The 25,965-nt window shown below is 39.9% G+C and overlaps 1 protein-coding gene across 1 annotated transcript in view; it reads left to right on the top strand.

Moving 5' to 3' along the window:
• BAIAP2L1 (BAR/IMD domain containing adaptor protein 2 like 1) overlaps positions 1–25,965 on the top strand; it is an 815,478-nt gene that overhangs the window by 627,330 nt on the left and 162,183 nt on the right. Inside the window, exon 11 of the mRNA XM_044089700.1 lies at positions 17,480–17,551. Coding sequence (XP_043945635.1) covers positions 17,480–17,551 — 72 coding nt within the window. The remainder of the gene's footprint in view (positions 1–17,479; positions 17,552–25,965) is intronic.

Consider the following 25,965-nt stretch of genomic DNA (forward strand, 5'->3'; position numbering starts at 1 on the left):
AGGGGTTCCCAACACACCCCCCCCCCCCCCGCTAAGAGGCCTAGGCAAGGCACTGATTATGAATCTTCAGATCAGGTTTCCATTTCTTCTGATTAGGAATTTTCTATCCCACCTTATGAGGATTTGGATGCAGAGGAATACATCCCATCTGCATCTCCTCCTGAGGATTATTCTTTTGGAGAGACTTTGCATACTTTAAGGGAACATTTCCACTGGGAGAGTTAGGACTTCTCTGAATCCGAAAAGAGGCTTAGAGATTTCCTCCTTCTTCCTCAGCATAGACCTTTGGCAATACCTCCTGAATTAGACATTGTTGATGATGTGTTCTCGGAATTAAGCATGGCTCCTGATTCCCTGCCTCCGGTTCCTAGTAAGCCAGACAGATATTACAGGGTTCCTAACTCTCACAAATTTTCTTTTCAAAAATCCTGCTGTAAATCCTGAGACTATTTCTCAGGGTCCCAAGGGTGTTAAGGCTTCTACAGCCAAAAATCCTACCCCTTGTGATAGAGATTCCAGGGCGCTGGATAGATTGGGTAAGAAAGTTTATACGTCTGCAACCTTGGCAATCAGGGCTTTAAGCTGCCAGTTTCATATGCTTAAATATCAGCAGCATGTTATGGGCTTACTGAAACAGAAAATGATGTTGATTTCTGATTGTGTGGAAAATGAAGAGTTACAGGATTTATTGCATTCAGCAGAACGGGTTGGAAAGCATACTTTGCAATGTGGTTTTGATTCCTTGGAGGCCTCTTATAGGGCCGCCATTACTGGATCTGTGATAAGAAGGCATGCCTGGCTCAAGGAGCAAAACCTGCCTGATCATGTTAAAGCTAAATTGTTGGATGCCCCTTTGCAACATAATACTTTGTTTGGTAATAAGGCAGAAGAGGTTTTAAAGAAAATGGAAGACAAAGCTAAATCTATGCAAACTGTAAAAGATTTCTTGCAAGTGCAGCCACCCAGGTTCAGTAGGCACTGGCCTACTAAACATTGGTCCTTTCCTGTGTCCAACAGAGCCACTCAGGGCAAACCCAGGCACTCAAAAGGCTCCAGATATCAATCACAGGGATCTTACAGGTCAAAGCAATGGGGTGCCTTCACCTCCATATCTGGAGGTAACAAAGCACAACCCTACAGTAAGTAGTCTCAATGACTTTCCTCTACCATCTCCAAGCACTTATCTTTTGTCAGCCCCCTTGGGGGGGAAACTAGCACTTCATGCTCAAAATTGGCAGTTAATTACCCAGGACAAGTGGGTATTAAACATAGTATCCCAGGGATACAGATTTCATTTCCATACCTTGCCAATTCCAAATGGAAGCCGGATCTGCCACAAAACCAATGGGCAGAGGCCCAGAAACAAGTCATGTCCCTCATGGATATGGGGGCTATTCAACTGGTACCAGGGAAGGAAAAAGGACAAGGATTTTATTCAAGACTTTTCTTGGTACCCAGAAAAGACAATTCATGGCATCCAATACTGGACTTATCAATTCTGAACACGTTCCTGGACATTCCAAAATTCAAAATGCTGACTTTACAACAGCTACTGCCTATGCTAGGCAAGAATGCTTGGTTAGTAACTCTAGACTTAAAAGAGGCATACCTGCATATCCCAATAAGGGAATCTTGCAGAAGATACCTCCGCTTCAAAGCAGGTTTTTTGCATTACCAATTCTCTGCACTGCCCTTTGGCTTATCTACTGAGCCCAGGGTCTTTACAAAGTGCCTGGCACCAGTAATTGCATTCTGCAGACAAACATTCAAATTTATCCTTATCTGGATGATTGTCTCATTCTGGCAGAGGACAAGGGCACTCTTCTTCAACATCTGGCATTTGTAAAAAAGGCTTCTAGCATGCCTAGGGTACACCATAAATGAAATGAAATCACAACTGGTACCCTCTCAGATAATTACATTCCTGGGTGCAAGCTTGAGTACAACTGCCCAGATGGCTTACCTCATGCCAGACAAACAATGCAACTGACAACATACTTCAAACAAATGTGTGGTGCAGTTTGTTTTTCTGAGGAAGTTGGTGCAGAGCGCCGACGAAAAGCTTGTTTTTAAGCTTAATAAAATTTCAGTTTGGTTTTTCGTTTATTGGCGTTCTTGTTTACAACATAACCTGTGGATTATAAAGAACTTTGCACACATCTATCTGAATTCAGGAGTTTAAAGGCGCTGGACCTGAAAGGGTGTTTTTTTCACCAGTATACTTCAAACAAATGGCAAAAAAACCCAGTTATCTGCAAGACAAATTCTGCAGGCTTTGGGGTTCATGGCATCCTGCATTATACTAATTCCATATGCGAGACTGCATATGAGGAAACTTCAATGGTACCTAAAAAGTTTATGGAGTCAACATTGTCACAGCCTGGAAACAATGATTGCTCTCATTCCCTGCCTACAACAGGAGTTTCTTTGGTGGGCAGAGACATGTCACCAAAACAAGGGACTGTCATTCACTCTACCCCCTGCCACCCAGATCGTAACGACAGACACATCAGACTATGCTTGGGGGGCCCACCTGGCAGGGAGATACATTCAGGGCAAATGGAGCCCAAACCAAATGCGTCTGCATATCAACCAGAAAGAAATGCTAGCTGTTCAGAATACTCTGATAGCCTTCAAGGACTTACTTCATCCAGGACAACTACTGATAAAGACGGGCAACACTACAGTTATGTGGTACATAAACAAACAGCGGGGTACCCATTCCTACCACCTTTGCAGACTAGCCATGGCCATGTGGAACACAGCCTTGACTTACCAAATACATCTTCAAGCTCAATTCCTGCCAGGAAAGCAAAATACTCTGGCAGACGACCTAAGCATAAACCTTATGGACCCGCACAAATGGAAACTGGATCCACAAATCTTCAGCATGTTAACACAGAAATGGGGAAGCCCAGACATAGATCTATTTACCTCTCCCCAAAACTATCAGTTGGACAAATACTGCACAAGAACTCATCACAAAAAAGCATGGAAAGTGGATGCTCTATCCTTCAGCTGGAAAAACCTATCAGTCCGTGCCTTTCCCCCTCTGCCTCTACTCTCCAAGGTCTTACTAAAAGTCAGACTGGAAAAACCAAAAATGATTCTAATTGCTCCGGACTGGCCTCACCAACACTGGTACCCTCTTCTAAGGAATATGTCATACCTTACTCCGTGGTACTTGCCTCAAACACCTCATCTACTGTCTCAGCAGAACTATCAAATTCTGCACACTCAGCTTCAAACTCTGAATCTTGCAGCATGGCTAATCAACTAATTATTCAAACCACATCTCTCAGTAAACCTGTGATGGATGTCATTTTGGAAGCCAGAAGGCCTAGTACTAGAAAATCATATGCTGATAAATGGAAGAGATTCTGCACTGGGAACCAAGCACAAGGAATAGACACAGCAAAGCCCAATATTCCTCAAGATTTTACAATACTTAACTGAGATGCTTGACAAGGTCCTATCTTTTTCTTCAGTAAAAATCCATGCCTCTGCCATCTCGGCTCATTACAACACAGAGCCTCCCCTTTCTCATCCACTGCTAAAACAGTATCTCAGAGGGGCCAAAAATTTAAGGCCCCCCCCCAGGAAAGCACCAACTCCTGCACGAGACCTCAATTTTATGCTGGAAAAACTCACCCTGCCTCCTTTTGAACCAGCAGCTACTGCAGATATAAAATTTCTATCTTGGAAGACAGCTTTTCTTTTGGCAGTCACTTCACCTAGAAGGGTTTCAGAACTACAGGCTCTCATGGCATTGGAGCCTTTCATTATACTTTACCCAGACAGGGTGGCCCTCAGGACCAATCCTTCTTTTATGCCTAAGGTGGTATCCAGTGTGGCTCTTAACCAGACCATTCACCTTTTTCCCAAATCTGCAGAACAAGGGGGAGCGGATTCTGCATTAATTGGATGTACACAGGCAACTAAGATTCTACTTAAACAGGACAAAATCTCTAAGAAAGTCTGAGCAACTACTGGTAGCATTTGCTGCAGGATCAGAGGAGAAGGCTATATCAAAGCAAACTATTTCTAAATGGATAAGCCACTGCATTCGTTTCTGCTGTTTAAACCATGGTAAACCTATGCCCAAGGGGATCAGATCACATTCCACCAGGGCTGCCTCTACTTCAGCAGCTTTTCTCAGTGGGGTCCCAACCAAAGACATTCTAGAAGATGCTACCTGGAGCTATGTTCATATGTTCACAAAGCATTACCATTTACCTCTCTTCTCTAAATCCAGGGCAGGCTTTGCCACTGCAGTCCTGTAGGGCCTTATAGCTGCTCCTAATGCTGTTTAGTTCCATCCTCCCATCCATAGCTTTGGGATTCTACCCAAATGTAATGACTGCATCAGTGAAACATGAAGAACATAGTACAGTTGTGTACACTTACCATAAATGTAGATGTTAGAGTGTATTCACTGTTGTAGTCCGGGTTACCCACCCGCCATCCCCCATTCTATACCTTTTCTTTCCTTCACTATACTCAAAAGCCTTTGTGGTGTATTTGCTTTTAGTTGAAGGTAAATTTTATGTTTCTAAGGTGCATTTATATATTTACAGTTTATTTATATATTTTTGCTCCCCATTTGGGGGGCACCTGACATCTGGGGCAAGAAAAACTGATTAAAATGGCGTCGGCTGCATGTTTTATACCCCTGACGACCTGACGTCATGGAAGAGGAGATAGCAACTGACACAGGACCCAAGACTTTGTTATTCAGGCCGACTGAGGGCAACCTGCCAGCAGATTACCCAAATGTAATTATTGCAACAGTGAATACACTCAAGCATCTATATTTATGGTAAGTGTACACAACTGTACTTTCTTAGGGTAGCCCTACTCTAGAGAAAAGTCAGACTGACTCTTTGGCTATTGATTTAGGATTGGCTTTTCACAGTGGTACTACTACATGAAATTTGGTAGCACAGTCAGTAATCACTTGAGTGTATTGTAGCCATTACTAGACTGTGTTAAAGGGCCTACAAGATCCATGGCTACAGTTGAGGCGTCAATAATGTCAGTGGACCTGTGAACCCAAGATGTGGTGCCATCTTCTGACATTCTGGGTGTACTGCACAGATGTATTCCATGTCTTTCACCACAACAAGACAGTAAAGTCAAATTAAAAAAAAAAGAAAAAGTGGGAGATTTTCAATCCATATATATCTAGTTAATCACTGTATATCAATCAGATCAGATAATGGTAGTAGAAGTAGCTAACTTAAACTCGTCCCAAGTCAAAAAATAATAATAAATATAATTTGAACTATTATACTGAATTACTAAGTATTCAAAAGTAATCCATGCAGGGTAGACGGCCTGTTTCCAGTCAAAAATCCATTATTAAAGTATTGCTTTGTTTTTCTACATTCCCAAGTGTCTTTCCAAAACATGGCTATGTGCCAATTTCACCACATGTGCTCAAAACAGATTTTGGAACCAGTAATATTTCTCCTTTGTCTTTGTTCATCCTATACAAGAAGTCATTATTCAAGTCAAAATGTGAGTATGGAATGGGGCCAACCTGCACATCTGTTTCTTTTTCTGCTCTGGCTGTTCTTAATATGTCTTTCTCCAGTTATGATTTCTTACAGTTCTATGTGCTTATCTGTAAGTCTGCCTAGTCAAGAACATCACAGTCGGTACTCTTGACATTAAGTGAAAGGATAGCCTCTTCATCTGTGAATGCAGGTATAGTTTTTTCTTCTACAAAAGGCAGTTAATTCTATTAACTTTCCTCTGCTATTGCTTTTGCCAGTTCCTTAACCTTTTTAGGTTCGTAGATGGTTACTAGGCGAATGACCCTAGAGCCCTTACAAAGCTTAGCCATATTTATTCCGTGTTGTCTCAGCTGTTGGTGATTAGGTGAGTGAAGTTCGCAAAGGTAAGAGTCTATGGTAGTTAAAACTCACTTCTTCTGTCTAGTAGGGACATGGACACCACCCCCAGGAGGGAATTTGCAGTCACCCATCCATTGATCTAGGCTGAGTTTGAAGTGGGTCAGGGAGGGGCTGTGCTTCATGTCAACTGGAAGCTTGTTCCAGAGAAGAGGTAGCCTCTGGGAGATGTCTAACACTCCAGCATGACCTGTTCATAGAAGAGGCTAGGATAAGATCCCTGGAGCGAGTGACCCTCATGCAGTTTGATTTACGAATGTGTAGCATTTCCATCACAGCTGAGTCAGAGACTACCCTATAAGTCTGGCACAGATCATCCCTTAGCAATCTGTAAGAGAGAGAGAATACAGTGACAAGGCTTTCAGTCTTTCCATGTAAGATGTGTTTTGTGTGCCATGTAATTTGTTGGAGAGAAACCTCTGTGGTCTCTCCAATTGTTACAGGTGTCTGGTGAGGTATATGCAAAAGGGAGCATTGTACTCAATTATTGATCTGATGAGGGCTGAGTATAATGCAATTATAACATCCTTGGATCTAGATGTAATGCCTTTACTTATAAGATGTGCCACATAGGATTTCCTTACTAGTGTGGATACGTGGTGGTCAAAGTTCAGATTGCTATCAACCTGAATACACAGATCACTTACCACTGGGTCTAAACTTAGGGGGTGCTGTCCATAATGTTGCTAGCAGGGATGTCAGATTTCCCAAAGGGAATAATAATGCATTTTTCTGCATTTAGCTTTAATCCGTGGCTTTGGCACTAATCATTTGTCTGCATTACCCTGTCTGTAATATAGTAACATTGTTGGGGACTCTGTGATTGCTCCTAATTTGCAGTTCTAAGCGAACTTGGTCAGTCACAGGCTGACCAAGTTTGCCCAGACTTCTGAGAAATGCATTATGAACAGTAAGGGGCCCAGCACAGAACCCTGTGGTAGGCCACTGACGAATGCTCTTTTGCTAGAGGTGAAGACATCCACTTTGACAGTGTGTGTCCTGTTGGTGAGCCAGTTGGCTACCCATCTGGTAATGTAGGGGTTAATTCCCAATTGGGAGAGTTTCTCTATAATACCCGAGTGGGGGATTTTGTCAAATGCCTTGGCTAGGTCAAGATAGGCGGTACGTACCATTTTTCCCTCATCCAGGGCCTTAGTGACTTTCTCAAAGAAGTCACCCATGTTTAACAGGCATGATCTACCTTTAATGAATCTGAACTGGGTTGGATCCAGAGTTTGGAAATTACCAAAATCCATAATGATTATTTCCATGGCCTTGTAGTATACCTCTCAACTGTCCAGATTTTGTTTCATATTTTTGGTCTTGTCCGCATAAAACTTGGTGGCTTTCTGGGAAATCACTGAAAACTGAAGTCACTAAATAGTGACATACAGTTGAGTTTCAACCTTCATATCTGTCAGAAAATGTATGCTAACACAGATTGTTATTTTTAGCACCTTTATAAGTTCATAAGTGCAATATTTAAAATATGTCCCTGTTTTTGGGCAGTTGCCCCCCCCCCCTCCTTATGTTAGGCTTTGTCTAGATTTCTTGCAATAAGGTTGAGAGGTATGCCTTGCACATGAGGCTAATCAAACTTATGGGCCTGTAATTCCCAGGGCCAGTTGGTGGCCCCACTTTGTGCAGAGAGATTACTGTTGCTTTCTTCCATTCCACTGGAACATAGCCACTTTGCAGGCTGTGGTTAAACACGGATCCAAGTGGATCTGCTAGGTCATGTTTTAAGTTGTTTAAAAGGCAACCTGGGATGTTGTCTGGTCCCAGTAATGCTGTGTTTTTGTCCCCGGATAGCGCTGAGATGATCTGCTCTCTTGAAATAATAGGCTGAGGAATGGTGGCAGTTATGCTTTGGGGATGTATCTCAGTAATGCTAAGTGACTGCTGTTGTGAGACTTTTTTCTAACTATCCCTCTGCTGTTTTTTTTTTTCCTTACAGAGTACACTGTTTGGGATCTTTTTTTTTTTTTTTTTTTAATGTGTTGCAGTATGTCTTTACATCACATACAGTCTTCATTACTTTAATGAATGAGTCTTCTGACAAGATTCTGTATCATGCAGTGTGAGTTCTTCCATTTCAGTTTCTGCAGTGACTTTTCTGGAAGACGTATCATCTGGGATTTTCTTAGGTTCATATATGAATACTAGGCTAACTGCTGTGAAGAGCCATTTTAAGACCAACCAATAACCTAAGGCTAGAATCAAACCCTGTACCTTGTGCTTATGAAGGAAGACTTTAACCATTATGCCAGATCCAGCCCCAAAATGCATTGAAGCTTCCCTGACTGGAAATTGAGCCCTGGCAGTGTTGATGAAAGTGCCGATTCCTAACCATTAGGCCCCCAGGAACTCCTTCCTTCTGCCAGAGCCAAATTGTAGATGTTTTTGAATATCCTATACCTGTTTTTTTATCAGGATAGTGTATTTTAACAGTGTCAGCCCCCTCCCTCCCTTTTTTTACTTGAAGTATATTCAGGCCACAGAGTATCCACATTCCCTTAAAATGGGGACAGTCCTAACCCTTTTTTGTGTGTTAAATTAAGAACTAAAGCCACAGGGTGTAATGCTTTACTCTTCAGTGTCTGAAATTCTTACTACATCACTTCCACATTTTTCTTGTCATGTCCTTTGTTTGCAGACATAAGGCCCCCAAATAATAAGTGTGACCTTGCTCTCAAAATCTAATGATGCCATCATTTTTTTCCCATTCACTACCAGTGCTTTACTTTTTGCTAACTTAACAGTGGATTAGAAACGATATGCTGACTGTGCTGTCTGTTGTACAACATTGTATTGTTACAGTTTCATTAGCAGTGTTTAGGTCAGAAATCCCATTTCTGAAAGGCTGAGCAATTACATTTCCATTACAAGTAAGCTGGTTAAAATATCATTTTTATTAGGTACAGCATTATCAGTTAAACAATTTTAGCAGTATGTGTCCCTCTTCCCAGTTCTGAAATATGTTTCAGTTGTTGATAGCTTCTGGATATTGTGAGACATCTACATTTTTTTAATTGCAAACATAGGTTGCTCAATTCTAAATGGCTGGTCATTTGCTAGTAACCTTTCAGTTAGTACAACTAATTTATTAGTACTGTTAGCATCATTCTGAAAAGCCCATTTATGTAAATTTGTTGGGATTGTCCTTTTGAATTTATCAACAGTGAAAATGTTTATTATTTTGCTATTACTTTGTAGTTCTGATTCTACTGTAAGTTTAAAACATTCTTTAGATCAGACCTTTGTGCTATTACTGTTTTACTGATGTCATATGTCCAGTTATGACATTTTATAGCATGGTGTTTCAGAAGACACACCAGCCATAACTAGTGTTTTTTTTTTTTTTTTTTTTAAGTTTTGATAGTCCATCGTATCAGCACCTTCTATATTCGTATGTGTTGAGTGATTCCTGCTACTTAGGAAGACAAAATCTTGGCCTATTCAGACTGGACCAAGTTCATCTGTGTAGCATACTTACCAACTGCAGCAATATGTACTTCAGTGTCATATTCCTTACTGAGCTTATTTAGTGGTGGTGTGATTTAGGCAAGGTCAGCAGAATTTGCTATCACGTACATCTGCTCTTGGAGGTTGGTCACATGTTTATCCACAGACTCATTCCTCCTCTGATGGGCCAAGCCTATATTTTGCACTGATCTACACCAGAGTTTCTTAAATTTTCAGTTTTGGCTGACAAAAGTGTAAGAGTTCAGTCACAAGTCTCTCTTTTTCTGTCTGACTTTGGGTGAAGATGTTCTAATGTTTGTTTACTTGCAGGCTGCATTGCAGGAAATGAAAAACTAGTGTAATTTGATGAAGCAACCAAGTTATGCCCTCCAGAACCGCCAGTGTAATGTTTAGCAAACAATGCAGGCTTATTTAGTTGAAGTGCACTATGTTTAAAGTGGAGTGTCCAACAGGAAGTTAATTTCAAAGTAGAAAAACAAGTACATTTCTAATTTAGACTATGTCAGTTCAAATGTCCCTCAAACTTGCATTTCACTGTCCTGGTTCTACAGCTTGTCATGTGGGTCAAGTTCATCCACTAGCCAGTCTTCCCGAGTACAGACACACTCATGAATGAACTTATAACATTATATGGCATGCATTTAGAAACAAGATGCTGGTATACCTTTTAATATATCCACAGGCAGGTTCCTGGTACTGTACAGCTTCTTCTGGTCAAGGTCTCAGAACTCCCCCCTCCTCAAGATGCAAATTCCACTCTGCTTTTAACAGCAGTTCACAGATCTTTCACATTAAGTTCCCTGTTAAAAATTTCCTTCTGTAGTATGTGGTACTTGTATACATCACCAGTTTGTACTGTAGGAGTATATTACATATCAGAATAACATTTGAGTAGTCATTTTGCCATCCATTTATACTTGCTGCACAAGAATGTGCTTTTAAAAGGGTATAAGGTGTCTTTAATTGGCAGGCTAGAAAAACATTACTGTCTGTGCTTGAAATGTTTGTATGTATGTCTGTAAGTGCAGTGCTATAGGAGTAAACTGATGTACTAAATGTGGGGTCAAACTAAATACTAAAAATTGGTTGACAACCTAACCCCTTATCATACTGTCTAGACAACACACCTGTACAAAATGAAAATGTAGTTAGGGTTGGGCCTAGGGTTGATAGCTACTTCTCCTTTTACAGTCATGTAACAACAGTTGTCAGGAAATTTCACCCAACTAAATGCGAAAGGAGTACCATCAATGTCTAAAGAGCTAATCAAGCATTGATAAGTCAGCTAGTACGCACAGTGTCTGTTTGGGATGTATCAAACTAAACATATCAATCACTTAGAAAGACATCAAAAGTTTATAAATGGAAAATTCACATGCCTAACGTCCCTGAGCCAACAAGATAGACTTTATTTAGTACATTATAGACTTTTGAGGGAAGATCTCTCCCTGGCTTATCGTGTCATTAGAGACCTGATTATACCAGACCTCCTGTTTCTACAAATACCAGAACTGGGGGCCTGAATCTTCAATAACAGATAAATGAAATGCAGTGGAGGTACAGGTTTATAACCCGGTACTTCCCAAACCTCTGGAATAAACTTCCCCTTCAGTGCAACTCACTATCTTCCTTTAAGCATAAACTAGCTGACTGGATGAGTATCCACAAATTTACTGTAAGATTTCCCTCCTGGAGAAGGTAGGCTGTGCCTGAGAGTGGGTACTGGCAAGATACAGATGGTCTTGAGAATCTAGCCTTGGAATATCTATGACTCTATAAAATAAAATATGTGCTTCACATTATCAGTGCACCCATTTTTGGACCAGATACATGTCACAATAAGCCAAAATATATACATAAAAATTATAATCAGAGTTGATCTTTTACAGGTAGCATTGTTTTTGTTAGGCCTTTGTTCATTTCTTTAGTCTGTAGTCCATGATACTTTTGCCAAGTGGTCATGCCTCTTTTCCCCTCTTTCATTCTTTCAGATTTTGGTGTTAAAAATGCAGTTAATCCTCCCTCCCTTCCTTCACCCCAGAAAGTCTTATCTCCATATAATTTCATGTGTCAAAAATTCCCATTCTTTTAATGTCATATCCCAGAATACCTGCACTATAGTATATTCCTAGAATTAAGTTATCATCCTTTTTCTTTGTCACATCTCAGCATGAATGGTCCTCTGTCCTGCCTTCTTTGCTTTATCTCTGCCTGGTGTTTAAAATGCAGATGTTTTGTTCACATCGGTAATGCCTCTTTCCTATTCTCCTGTTTATTTGCATTGTTTTTCTACTTTCTGCCTCCTTTCCCCTCTTTCATCCTTTCAGATTTTGCAGTTGTGTTCCCTTATTTGATCCATGCTTTAGGTCCCTGCTGTTAACAACATTTTCATTTTACTTTCCAACAGTTTGCAAAATCCCCTTTCCTGCTGTTTACGTTCTCAATTTTACTATTTTTGTTCCTCGGTTTACATATGTGCTTACTTAGTAGTTGCTGTGAGGAGCATCACAACCTCTGTTATTGTGACTGTATGGAAGGAACTGTAAGAACCACACCTCTGTTATTGCCATTACTCTGTGGGCACTGTCACAAAAAAACCTGCATTACTAAGTTAGCACTGTGAATAGCAACCCACTGCTTTGTTGTTGTGATTACATGGTGGACACAGTCAGAGAGCATTCCCACCCTATATTTTGATTATTTAATGGATACAATGAGGACCACCCCCAGTCACTGTTACACTCATTTATTAGTGGGCCACATGAGGAGCCCCTGCAGCCTGTGTCATTGGGCTTCTTGACAAGACGCTAAACCATTTGTGATTGACTCACAAAAGAAGAATCACATACGAGCAAAACTCCCAGAATTGGAACAGCATTCTGAATAAAACTAAATAAATAAAACAAATGAAAATCATGTTTTCTACAGGAGGGCAAGTCCTGCTGCACCCCCCACACTCCTGCTACTTTTATATACCAGTTCTGAGAACCCGTCATGATGGCGAAACCCATTGTACAGTATGGTAAATTTCAGCCTTCTAGGTGAAAATCCCAAGAGTTACATACTAGTGATTGACTGTAAGAATGTCTGTCACTAGTGTTTCATAAAAAGTCTAGCATCCTGTAATTCTGATGATTTAGTGGGCACTGTAAAGAGCACCCCCACAGCTGCATTATTATAATTAAAGTGCCCCTATCCCCTCATATTTTTGTGATTGCTTAGTGAGCAATGTAAGGCATACCCTCACCCCCCAATATTATGATTATTAGGGGGGTATGGAAAGAGCAACTCCACCCTTCATTATGGGATTACGCAGTAAGCAGTACCACCAAACTCCGTTATTGTTATTAATTTGTTGGCAGTGTGGGAAATATCCTGCCTATCTCGATCCTGTTGCTGTCATTACTTAGTGGGCACTGTGGATGACACCACCATCCTCCATTATTGTGATTGCTCACTGTGTACTTTGAGGAACACCCCCACCCTTCCATTATTATGCTTACTTTATTACCATTGTGAGAAGCATGATAACCCACTGTTATTATCACTACATAGTGGGTGCTGCGTGGAGCACTCCCCCACTCACTGTTCCTGTGATAATTTAGTGGACAGTTTGAGGAACACCCCATTGTTGTAATTACACAGCGGGAACTTTGAGTACCACCAGCCCTATTATTGTGATTACTTAGTGGGTGCAGTGAGGAACACCCACAGCTCCCCCTTGTTATTGTAATTACTTAGTGGGCCTTGTGAGAAGCACCCCAACCCTCAGATACTGTGATCACTTATTGGCGATTATGAGGAGCACCCCACACACACTGCAGTGATTATATAGTCAGCAATGAGAGGAGCATCTTTACACTGTTATTGTGATTACTGAGTGTGCACTGTGAGAAGCATCCCCACCCACATGCATCATGATCACTTAGTTGGTACTGTGAGGAGAGTGTTCACCCATTGTACTGTGTTTACTTAGTAAGAACTGTGATGAGTGCACCCCTCCCATTATTGTGTTTGCTTACAGACAATAGTATGGAGCATCCCCTTCTTCATTATTGTTATTACATAGTGGGTACGCTGAAGAGCACCCCCCTTCTTCATTATTGTGATTGTAAAGTGGATACTCTGAGGAGCATTCCCCTCATGTTCATTATTGTGGTTACTTAGTGAGTACAATGAGGAGCATTCCCCACCCCTTCATTATTTTGATTACTTAGTTTTGTACACCTAACACTTATTATTGAAGGTACTTTGAAGAAGCTATGAGGAGTACCCCCACTCGCCATTAACCTGATTACTTAGTGACAACTATGAGGAGTGCTGCACCCCTCCATTATTATGATTACTTAATGGACTCTGTGAGGAGCAACCCCCACCATGCCATTATAATGATTACTTAGTGAGCATTGTGGGCAACACCCCCAACCCCCTTTATTGTGATTACTTTGTGTGCATTGTGGGCAACACCCCTAACCCACATTATTGTGATTATTTAGTGGACATTGTGGGCAACACCCCCCAACCCCCATTATTGTGATTACTTAGTGGGATGTGTGTGAAGCAACCCCACCCTTCTGTTTTGATTACTTAATGGATCACTCTGGAACACCACACTTCACCATTATTATGCTTTCTTAATTATCACTATGAGGGAACCCCCACTCCTACATTAATTTGATTTCTTAGTGGGTAAACTTAGGAGTACTCTGTGCCCCCTTATTTTGATAACTTTGCGAGTCTTCTTAGAAGCAGAACTGTAAAGGGAATACACCCAGTCCTCCATTATTGTGATTACTTATTGGCACTGTGAGGAGCACCACACATGGCGAAATATACATTGATACGCTATTGGGAGAATGTTCATTTTTCATTAGGATGTTAATGTAAAGCTATAACTCTGTAAAAAGAAAAAAAAGAAAGAAATTGCTGCTTCACAGCAGAGTATTAAGCTGTCATGAAGCACAGACCAAGAAAAAGCAAACAGACACCACCTTTGACATTTTTGCTAGCTGCTGCTTTGCTGTAAACTCAGCTAACAAAAGACTTTTCCACATTTATTGAGGTGGAAAATATTAAATAAAGAAAAAATAATGGAAGCGCACGTGTGTGTCTGTTTGTGTGTGTTTGTGTCTGTGCATGCACTTGTGCAGAGTATGTGAACCAGTGAAAGAAAGTGTGTACACATCTCTCTTTCTTTGCTCAAGAATTCTTAGGAAAAAAAATTGGGGGTAATGTTGTATAGACCAAGAGAATTTCACTACAGTTCATTATCAGAATAATAAGTATGAAACTGTAATGTCCGGCCTTATTGAGGTCCATCTTTAGGGACTGTTAAATGTGGAAGGTGCAATTTTTGTTAATTTATTTCAACACTGAGCATTGTAGTTTTGTCCAACCAAGGCTCCGCCAAACTTGTCTTTGTTAAATGAAACTGTGAATTGCATGGTTTTGTGTGTTTAGCCATATGCAAGCAGTGTAAGACATTTTATGAGGACTAAACAGAAAGTAAACTATCCAAAAGGATTTATGAACACCTATATGATAGAAAACAAAACACAAATGCCCTATTTAAACATTCATTAGCCTGCAAGGGTTTCACTGGTTTTGAATTTGGCATTCTAGAAACCATTGCACATATTGTTAGAGGAGGCCAGTGGGAGAATCGGATAGAATACAAAGAACTTTTGTGGCAGGTGCACATGGATGCTACTACACTGCCTGTGCTTAACAAAATAATTTCTATTCACCCTGTGTTAAAAATTAGAGGTGCTAAGTTATAGTCTACTTATTTTTTGTGGGTTAGGGATGGATGTTTTAAACAATTTTTAAAGACGCAGTATTTTATACATTTTATTGTGCCTTTTTTTAATTTTAACCTGTTATATATTATTATTAGCTGTTGTAACAAGTTTATTTACCTATGCTTTATACTAAGCTTGTGTCCTGTTTGTTCTTTTGTAGCCTTTGTTGCTTTTAGAGTTAATGAATGACTTAACTACTTGACCAATTAGATTTCTACTTTAGTAGTTAGATGGATTATTTAATATGTAGATATTGTGTGCATTTTTTTATGTTCTGATGAAGTCCTCAGTTGCAGGGATGAAAGCGCTTAACATTTTACACTAAATGCTGTTTTTTGGAGCAGTTGGATTCATTAAGCCTGTCATAGAGAACAGTGCCCTCTTTGGCATGTACCTTGGTAGGCACTTGCAACAACTGGAGTTTCTACAGAAGTTCCTTACAAAAAGATTAGTGGGTATAGGGTACATGACCTACATGGACTGCCTCAAAGCCATGTCACTATATTTTATCTTATACAGACTGCTGAGAGGCAACATATGCCTGGATTATAAAGCATCCACAGACCCAACACTAATTGACCTACTGCACATCTGCAATTCAGATGGTATTAGAAATACGCAGATCAGAGACCCTCAACCTCTTCTGCAACATAAACAGAACAGTCTGAAGGGAGAGGGGCATATCCCAGAGGATACCACTACTATGGAACAGACTCCCCATATATATATAAAACATGCCCTTCCCAATACCCTATTTAAGAGTAATATGGAATGGTGGATGGGACCTTTATTGTGATTAACCAGCGGACCTGTAAGGAGCATCTCATCATCCCTCCATTATTGTGGTTACTTAGTAGGTCCTATGAGCAGTACTCCATCCCCAGTTATAGATTACTTATTGAGTACTCTGGGGAGCACCATTTTACTCCTTGTTTTTGATTACTTAGTGGGCACTATGAGGAGTACCCCACCCATTATTCTGATTACTTATTGGGTATTCTGGGGATCACCCTCTCACTCCTTGTTTGTGTTTAGTTATTGGGTACTATGAGGAGTACCCCATCCCATTATTCTGATTACTTAGTGGGTACTCTGGGGAGCACCCTCTCACTCCTTGCTTGTGACTACTTAGTGGGTACTATGAGGAGTACCCCAACCGGTTATTGCGATTACTTAGTGGGTACTATGGAGAGCACCCTCTCACTCCTTGTTTATTGTGATTACTTAGCGGGTACTTTGAAGAACATCCCACCCTCTGGTATTATGATTAATTAGTGATATTCTGAACAACAACCCTACTGTCTGTTATGAAGTGACCCACCTCTCCATTATTGTGACCTAGCAGCCATTATGAGAATCACACCTACCTTTTTTTGTGATTAGTTAGTGTGGGCACTGTAAGGAAATCCCCACCCCAGCCCTCCATTGTTTTGGTTACATAGTGTGCATTGTGAGGAGCACACCTCCACTTCATTATTGTGATCATTTAGTGAGCACTTGGAAGAGCACCCCCTCCACCTGTTATTGTGAATGTTTGGGAGGCACTTTGACAAGTACCGCCACCCTATGATATCAAACACTAAGGAGCACTTCCCCACCCTCCATTATTGTGATTACGTAATGGGTACTATGACAACAAATCTCAGCATATATTACTGTGAATAGTTAGTGGGTATTGTGCAGAGTATACGCACCTCTCAGTTATTGTGATTCCTTTGTGGGCAGTGTGAGAGAAACCCCAACCTCTGTTGTTATGCTTTGTTCATGGGCATTGTGTGAAGCACCTCCACTCTCCATTATTGTGATAACTTAGTGGACACTGTGAGAGAGCCCCAACCCTTCTGATGCTATGGTAAGTTTAACTTTCTGGGTACTGTAAGGAACACCCAACTCTTCTCCATTATTGCTATCACTCATTTGTTGCTGTGAAGAGCACCCCTATCCCTCTATTGTTGTGATTACATGCTGGGGTGCCAGTGTTATTGTGGTCACTTAGTGGGTACCAAGAGGAGCAGCCCCACCCCTACATTATTGTGATCACCTAGTGGATATTGTGGCGCACCTCCACCTTTGCATTATTATGAGAACTTTGTGAGGGCTATAAGGAGTGCCCCATTATTGTCATTACTTAGATGAATTGTGCAGTTTGTGTGTTAGAAATATATGACTTAAGACATCTTATTGTAAATTAGTGTGAACTTGTACCATTCCAGAATTCTGAAACTGTAGATTTATGTCAGGAGTCTAAATGCATATTTATACTTTTATTTTTCACAGGAGAGGTTGGTTCCCATCATCCTATTGTAAACAATTTCTACAGAAAGAACACGACCAGAATAACAGACAAAGGTAACACACAATGATGTATTACAAATTTTTGGCTTTTGAAAATATTTCTTTAAAGTTTTGTTGTCCTCGTGTTAGTGTAATAGTTGATGATGCACTAGTAATAGTTGGATGAAAAAAATGACTGGTGCATATCACAGTGATAACTCTAGAGAAAAGCCATCAAGTTAAGCAGTGAGTACTTATGAGTAATTGTGTATTGCTAATATGGGGAGGAAGAACTGATAGGTATATCAGTAGGCCAAGAACACAGCAGTTATAGAAGTTAAGGGAATGAAGGCTCAGTATGTAAGGAGTTTGAGGCCATGACTAATGCCTCTTAAATGGCCTCGGAGGTTCTAGTGGGGGTCATTGCCCAGGCTGGTCCCTGAATGGTGCAGCAATGTTGGCCTTGATTGGTATATACAAGAAAAACTTCTATTTGACCCAAGAAATGTATTAAATGCAACTCTTAACAACAGCAAACATAAACTAATAAGAGTAAGTACACCCACAGAAGGCCCAAAGGTCTTCCTGAGATATATTCAGGTTTAGCAGCTAAGAAGAGAAACTCAAAAAGATCAAAATTTCCAGGGGGTGACCCAATTCTGGTAGCACTGAGGGATTAATTAATTTGATTTGTTTATATTTTTTTATTTATCTGTCTTTGATTTTGACAAATGTCCGACTGAGCAAAGCCTTTTTCATTGGAGGCCTGGCGAGAAAAGTTCCACATTACACTCTTGAGCTTCGGAAATTAGCATGAGTTAATAATAAAATAATCTACAAAACACTCAACTTTATATAGTTTTATAGCTGATCACCATGGTAAATGCACTGTACAGTATTTAGAGCATGTTAAAGTCATACATATATCTAAAGAAAATTCAGCATTATTTTATAGTTTTAGTCACTTTGAAATTTTAGCACATGGACAAAAGATGAGGCATATGCAAGTTTTGTCCGACCATTTATTTACTTGTAATCAGGTGACAGTGTAAGGTGCGACATCCCCTCTTTGGACCAGTAATCAAGGAGCCTGAATCACTGTTGACACTGGAGAGGGAAGTTCACTTGGAACAAAATAGAGGCGCACAGTTTTTTCAGATGCAGCTCTCTGCATCAAGCGCAATTTCCCTTAAGAGCACACAGGGAACACACTCGGTCCAGGGGCTGGTTTTTCTCTCTCTCTCTCTCCAGGTCCACAATAAGACCTCCCCACTGGCACAGCTTTAGAGTCGAGTCCTTAGCCGAGGGTCCAAGCCAAGTCTTCCATCACCCTCTCTGTGAAACCAGTGCTTTTTTGTCCCTGCTCCAAACACACTCTGAGATTTGATTTTCACATACACACAGACACACACACACGCACACACACACACACACATGCACACACACACACACACATGCACACACACACACACACACACACACACACACATACACACACACATACACACACACACACACACACACACAGACACACACACAGACACACACACACACACACACACACACACACACACACACACACACACACACACACGCACACACACACACCTACCTGGGAAAGGCTGGCACAGATTTACTAGCTGTGCCCCCTTCTGTCCAGACTGTAAGGTAGCTACGCTGCCACCAGACACTCCAAAGCCAGCTACTATAAGGCTCTTACAAGGGTACCCAATTATAATGAGTGAAATTAATACAAATGATAGTGTTTGACCAGTGAAGGAAGGCTTTCAGGAGTGGCCACAGAGTCACCAAATATGTATGAATACTCTCAAAGGTTAAAATATTCTTGCTCTCTCTCTCTCTCTCTAAAGGACCAGCCACAATGAACAGCTTAAATATATGTAATACTAAATAATAAAAGAATGTGAAAATACAGAATATCTATTTACAATAAACACCAGAGTTTCACTCACAGGAAATGTTAAAATAATACAGATGAATAGATTCCTGCAGATAAAAAAAAATAGTACTTAACTAATCTCACTACATTTTCCTGACTGATCTAAAGAATTACTATTTCCTGGTCACTTACTAGATGAAGTGGATGAGTGATCTTCCTTCTTTGTCAGGTTCCAAAAACAGACTGCCTGGGAGTTCAGTCTCATCTAGTATTAAAACATAATTTTTGTCCTGGTTTAGAGAACATCACACACATCTGGTCATCTGACGTCTGGTTCCCATACTACCCCCATTACTAGAAACTGGATCAGAATCTTGCACATATGTGTTACCATACAAACAGATAGAGCTTTTCTAAGATGTGTTATAACATCTGGAAGCCATAAAACCATTTCAACACTTCCACCCTTCCAGGGTAATAATTAGTTCACTGTTACAGACAGTACAACAAGTATTGCTAGTCTTTTTTTTCACAGACATTTTGTCTGTGGCTGCAATCAGAACTGTAAGATACAATCTTTGTGACCTACCAGGTAATTTAGTTTCAAACCATTTTTCAAAGTTAGCTGGACTGAAATTAACCTCTTCTCTTCCAGTATCCTCTGCTACAATATATTAATTTCAATAGTTATAATACAGTCTAACATACAAGTGCATTCCTTTTTTGTCCAACAGGACACACTGTTGGTACATTTTTAACACAAGCAGCTTTACAAATACATTTTCAACACAAGCATTTGTACAAATCAGTTTGATATACAAATGACATATGATTCTTTACAAAACCCCAGCTAACTGCGCTGGCATATGTTGCACATCCACTGCCATACTTCTCCTGGCATAGCTGTCAGTACCTCACATCCTCACTTAAGGACATTATGATATTTAATTGATTTGGCTACATAATGAGTGAACTTAGAAATACTGCTAGTACAAATGCAGAATTGTTTTGTTGATAGGTATGATTTCATTGGGGTTTAGTAATGGGGATCTTACAAGTACATGACCATTTTGTTTGTAGGTATGTTTTTAAGGTGGTTTTAAATAGCAAATGTTTGTTGGTAGAGAGAGAGAGAGTGTGTTCTAGAGTTTAGCAGTATATGCACATTTTTAGGTTTTTGAGTAAGCACCAAGTGTTGGTTTGTGAATGCACTTCTGTATGAGGTGAGTACCAGTTAAATATCTAGCTAGTGGTAAGGTCCCTATATAGGCTGTAGAGGATGTTGTCGGCAATCGTAATGTGAGTATGTAGGCTAAAAGTTTATGTAGGTCAAGCCAGTTATGGGGCTACAATACAGGACAGTGATGTGTTTGGTTAATTTGGTTATTTGCAAACTTTGCTTTACAGTCTTGTTGTAGGGTTACCACATGTTGGCTATCTGAGAGGACAGTACGTGTCAAAATTGATGAGGCATACAAGAGATTAGTAAGTAGATAGGTTTGAGATGTGATCTTGAGTGTATAGTCTAATAGAAAAGCTTTGACTTTATAAAGAAGTCCCAGAGTATGGTTAGTTTTTTGAACATCATATTGAATATGTTGATTGAATCTTAATCTGTGGTCAGTTACTATACCCAGTTGTTTTGTATTAGCTCAATTTTAGTATTCTCAATGATGATAAAGCTGTGGCTGTGACCCAGGCAACCTGAATTTAAGTGCTTGATCGGCTAGCAGGGGAAAATTGGAGTGCCTGTCCTGGGGAAGAGGGGGTAGAGTGGTGAAAGAAGCATACTGCCATTATCATTAGGTAAAGGGTTACATTACTTAGGCATCCCTTTGGTGGGCATTTGGCCCACTAAGGCAACAAGTTGTAGTAGTCGTCATTAGCAAGTGCATGAGAGAGTGCACTGGGGGTTGAGGAGTAGGGTAGTTGTGGCTCCTTGCAGTAATTTCCCCATCTCAGGTATTGGGATTAGGCCAATTAGGCTATTCAAAGTGACTCATAGTGAAGATGCTGATGAGGACAAACACAACTGTTATGGCTAAACAAACAAACTACAAACAAGAAAAAAACATAAAAAACACGGAGGCCAGTAAAAATACACAAATTTTATTAAACACTCTCCAGCTCCTTGACCAAAAGGCCTTTCAAGAGTTAAAACTGATCAAACATTTTTTAATTAAATAATATTCCAATAAAAAAAACAACAAATCTAAACTTTGCAATAATTAAAACAATGAAATCCTTTAACCAGTCCCTATCCATATTACATTTACAGTTGCATTCTACATCAAGTCCAGCAGGTGTCAGTGTTCCATATTTTAACATTTATTTATTTAAATTTGTTGACCGGGAGTGTCCGACTGGACGTGGGTCCATTTTCAGTGGAGGCCCAGGGAGAAAAGCTCCACAGTAAAATAAACAGACAGTAGTTACATTGGATTACATAGCGATTAACAATTTAACATAGAAATTACTTACAACATATTTACAGATGAAGAACATAGTACATCAGTAGACGACTAGAATCTTTATCTGTGAAGTACATAACAGGAATTAACAAATGTAACAATGAGAAGTTCCTGCTGTATAATAAGTACTAGGCTTATGAGCTTGCTATAATCAAGGTAGTTAATGGAGTGGAAAGAAAGGTAGTAGTTGGATGGGGTGGATGATATTAGAGTGAGAGTTGCAAGGGCATAGCCAGCATGTTTTTAGGTGCGCTTTTAATAAAGTTTTGAAGTTGGTGCATGATGGTATGGAGGTAATTGTGATTGGGAGTGAGTTCCATAATTTGGCTATGGCGCAAGAGAATAGTGCTTCACCAGCAGAGTTATTGGCTTTAGTGATCTGCAAGTGATTTTTGTTGCTGGATCGTAGTGGTCTGGTGGTGCGATAGGGTTGGAGTAGATTCTGGAGGGATGGGACATTTAGTGGATGGTTTACTAGTTTGTGGGCGAGTGAGAGTTGATACCACTGAAGGAGGTGAGGGAGTTCAAGCCAGCCCAGTTCAGCAAGTGAGAGACGGTGGTGACTACGGTATGATGCCCCTGTGGCGAATTTGGCGATTTTGTTGTAGCAGGTCTCTAGCTTGTTTAGATCACATTGCCTTAGGTTGGTATATACTGGAGAGGCATAAAGTAGGGTGGAGATAAGGTGGGAATTTGCTATTGAAATCTTTGCTGCTTTGGTGAGAAATTGTTTATTTCTGTATAATGCTCCTAGTTTTTTGTGGACTTTTTTTATGGTCATGGATATGTGAATGTCAAATTTTAGTTTGTCTATTTCCACTCCTAGCAATTTGGTGTGTTCAGTTGGGTATATAGTGGTGTTGTCTTTTGCTGTGATGTTAAAGTGAGAGTTGTTTTGAGTATGTTTGGTGGGTTGGAAGATAAGTAGTTTAGTTTTGTTTGGGTTGAGTATTAATTGGGCATCGGATAACCATGTTTTAACAGAGGAAAAGGCTTCCTGTGTGATTTTTTGCAGTTTGGGTAGGGACTGGGCTGAGCAGATGATGATCGAGTCATCTGCGTATTGGATGAGTGTGCCATGTTTGGTGGCAGAGGCTAAATTATTGGTGTAAACAGAGAAAAGTAGGGGTCCAAGGATGGATCCTTGGGGAACCCCTATGGAGACAGGTAGTTGGGGAGATATGTCATTCTGCCATACAACGGATTGTTGGCAGTCAGACAGGTAACTCTGAAACCAGTTGGTGACGGATTGTGAGAAGAATAGGTTATTGAGGACAGAGATAAGTTGTTTGTGTGGGACCATGTCAAATGCTTTAGATAGGTCTAGGAAAGTAGCAGAAGAGAGATAGCCATTGTTTTTATGCTGAAGGATAGTGTTAGTAAAGGAGAGTAAGGCAGTGGTGGTGCTATGGTTTGGTCGGAAACCATACTGAGTAATGGAAAGGAGGTTGTTAGTAAGGAGGTAGTATGAGACCTGAGAGTATATGCATCTCTCTAGTATTTTGGAGAGTGGAGAGAGAATATCTATGGGGCGGTAATTGGTTAGTTTTGCAGAGGGTCCGCCTTTGTGGAGGGGAATTATATGTGAGACTTTCCACAATGTGGGAACGTAACTTTCTGACAGAGATCGGTTAATCAAGATGGATACTGGGTAGGCCAGAGCATCAGCTGCGATTTGTAGGTATTCACTTGGGAGGTTGTCTGCTGCTAATTTGGTGGGTTTAAGTTTAGTTAAGAGTTTTTTTTATGTTGGAGGTAGGTACAGGAGAAAAAGAGAAGGCAGTGGGGAGATTACTAGTTGAAGGTGTGGGTTGGAGGGGAGGGTGGTTGTGTTGTTTAGCTAGTGATAGTATGGTTTGGGTGAAGTGTGTGTTGAATGAGGTAGCAATATTTTCTGAGGAGTGAGGGATGTTAGGAGGAGGGGTACTGACTAACTAACATAAATAAAATGTCCTTAAAAAGCAACCTAGACTTCAAATCCATATTGTTAAAAACTTTAAACTTCTCTAAAATTGTACCCTAAAGACAACTACTATCACCCCATGATGATGAAGGAAATATATTGCTAAAGGACTTCCACCTTTTTATTCTTAATAGCCCTCAAATGTTCTAGCAGCCTAACCCTGAAAGCCCTTTTGGTTTCCCGTATGTAAAAAAGGCTGCATGAGCATCTCAGTGCGTAGATGACACCTTCCGCTCTGCAACTATAAATATATGAAAAAAATATGTAGATTTGAAGTCTAGGTTGCTTTTTAAGGAAAATATATTTATTTTAAAATATGGAACACTGACACCTGCTTGACTTGATGTAGAATACAATTGGAAGTGGTTATTGTAGTATGGATAGGGATTGGTTAAAGGATTTAATTGTTTTAATTACTGTAAAGTTTTGATTTGTTGTTTTTTTTTTATTGGAATATGTATTTAATTAAAAAGTGCTTGTTCACTTTTAACTCTCGAAAGGCCTTTTGGCCAAGGTGTTGTAGAGTGTTTAATAAAATTTGGGCCTTTTTACTGGCCTCGGTTTTTATGTTTTACAACTCTTACGGCAGTCTTATTGATGACTTTGCAGGATGGCTGTCAATTGTCTGGTTCTAGGGAATCTTCATCATATATGAGTCCACTGGTAGGAACAGGGGCAAAAAGAACATAGAAAAAATGTTAGAATTTTCAAAGGGCAATTTACCACTTTCAGCAGTGTTTTCTTTTCATTGTATTGTTGTAGAGTTTCAACATTCAAAAAATACCATGCGAAGTCTAAAAAGTATGCAAAGAGAACAACAAATGGCAATAAAGTGTAAACAAAACACTGTAGCACTACTTCCACAGTAAAAGTTTAATTCCTTTTCAACACGGAAACTTCCATCAGACTGATAGTATAGCAACAGAAACTACTTAAATAGTCAAGATACAAAACAAATAAGCAAATACAACAAAGTAGGCACAACACAAATCACATGATAAGGTATAACAACCAATTTAAATTACTAAAAAAAAATCTTAAATGTTTAGTTTAACTTTTGATGTTTGTGTGTGTGTGTGTGTGTGTGTGTGTGTGTGTGTGTGTGTGTGTGTGTGCGCATGCATATATATATATATATATATATATATATATATATATATATATATATATATATATATAGATCACCTTCATTTGACCTAAAGTTCATTTCCCCGACAGAAATTTCAGGCAGCCCAATTGCCCGACAGTTCATTTGCCTGACAATTAGAAAAAGGCAAATAAAAGGCATATGTCCTTTTTCTCCACAATAGTGCGATCGTGGAGTTAGAATACATAGTAAGGGTGGGGGGGCACAGGCAGCCTTCCCTGTGCAACTTTTTCTTCCTGAGCCAAAGTATGGAGCTCACTACCTTTTACCGCCCCATATCTCTCATTTGTCTTACCCTTCAGAGTATTTATACTAAACCAGTAGCATCACTTGCATTTTATTGAGCTATCCCGCCAGCCTTGAAGTCCTTCAGTAGCTTTTCTACCTCTTTTGTGACCTACTCAATGGCATGCTGTTGTAATGCTTCTTTATGTCAGTGCCATAGTTAACCTGTGTGTGCAGTGTATATTAACTTAGTATTTTTGTCATTTGATCTTTTTTTTTTTTCTTTGTAGGTTGTGGCTAAAAATGAGCCCTTTCTTTCTCAGGCATTACTAGTACCCCATAACAGGCCTTCTATCTGTCAGTCTGTCTGTTTTTTTTTTTAATTTTGTTTAAACAAGAAACATTTTATTAAATGATCACTTATGACATATACATTTATATAAATGAGAACAAACCATATTGACATATTTTAGTTGTAGACATTATATATTAGTTGTAATCAATCCACTTGTCAGTCAAACATTACATAGCTCATTCAAATCCTGCCTTCTTTTAAACTCTGTTCCTCCTCCAAAACATTTATGTTGTTCCCATAATTCCCACTTTTCTATGCAATTTTCTCCTACCCTTTTTAAAGATCCCAATTCCAGTTGTTTTATCTCTGTTCTTATATATTCACTACTTCTAGTACAGTTGGTTCAAACTTTAATTTCCATTTTCTAGTTATTGCTTTTTTTGGCCGCCACTATAATTAGACTCAGCAAGGCCTTACTATCTGTAGAC

Source organism: Protopterus annectens, chromosome 12.part0 (genome assembly GCF_019279795.1).
Source record: "Protopterus annectens isolate FY-2018-M chromosome 12.part0, PAN1.0, whole genome shotgun sequence".
In the NCBI taxonomy this organism is placed as follows: domain Eukaryota; kingdom Metazoa; phylum Chordata; order Ceratodontiformes; family Protopteridae; genus Protopterus; species Protopterus annectens.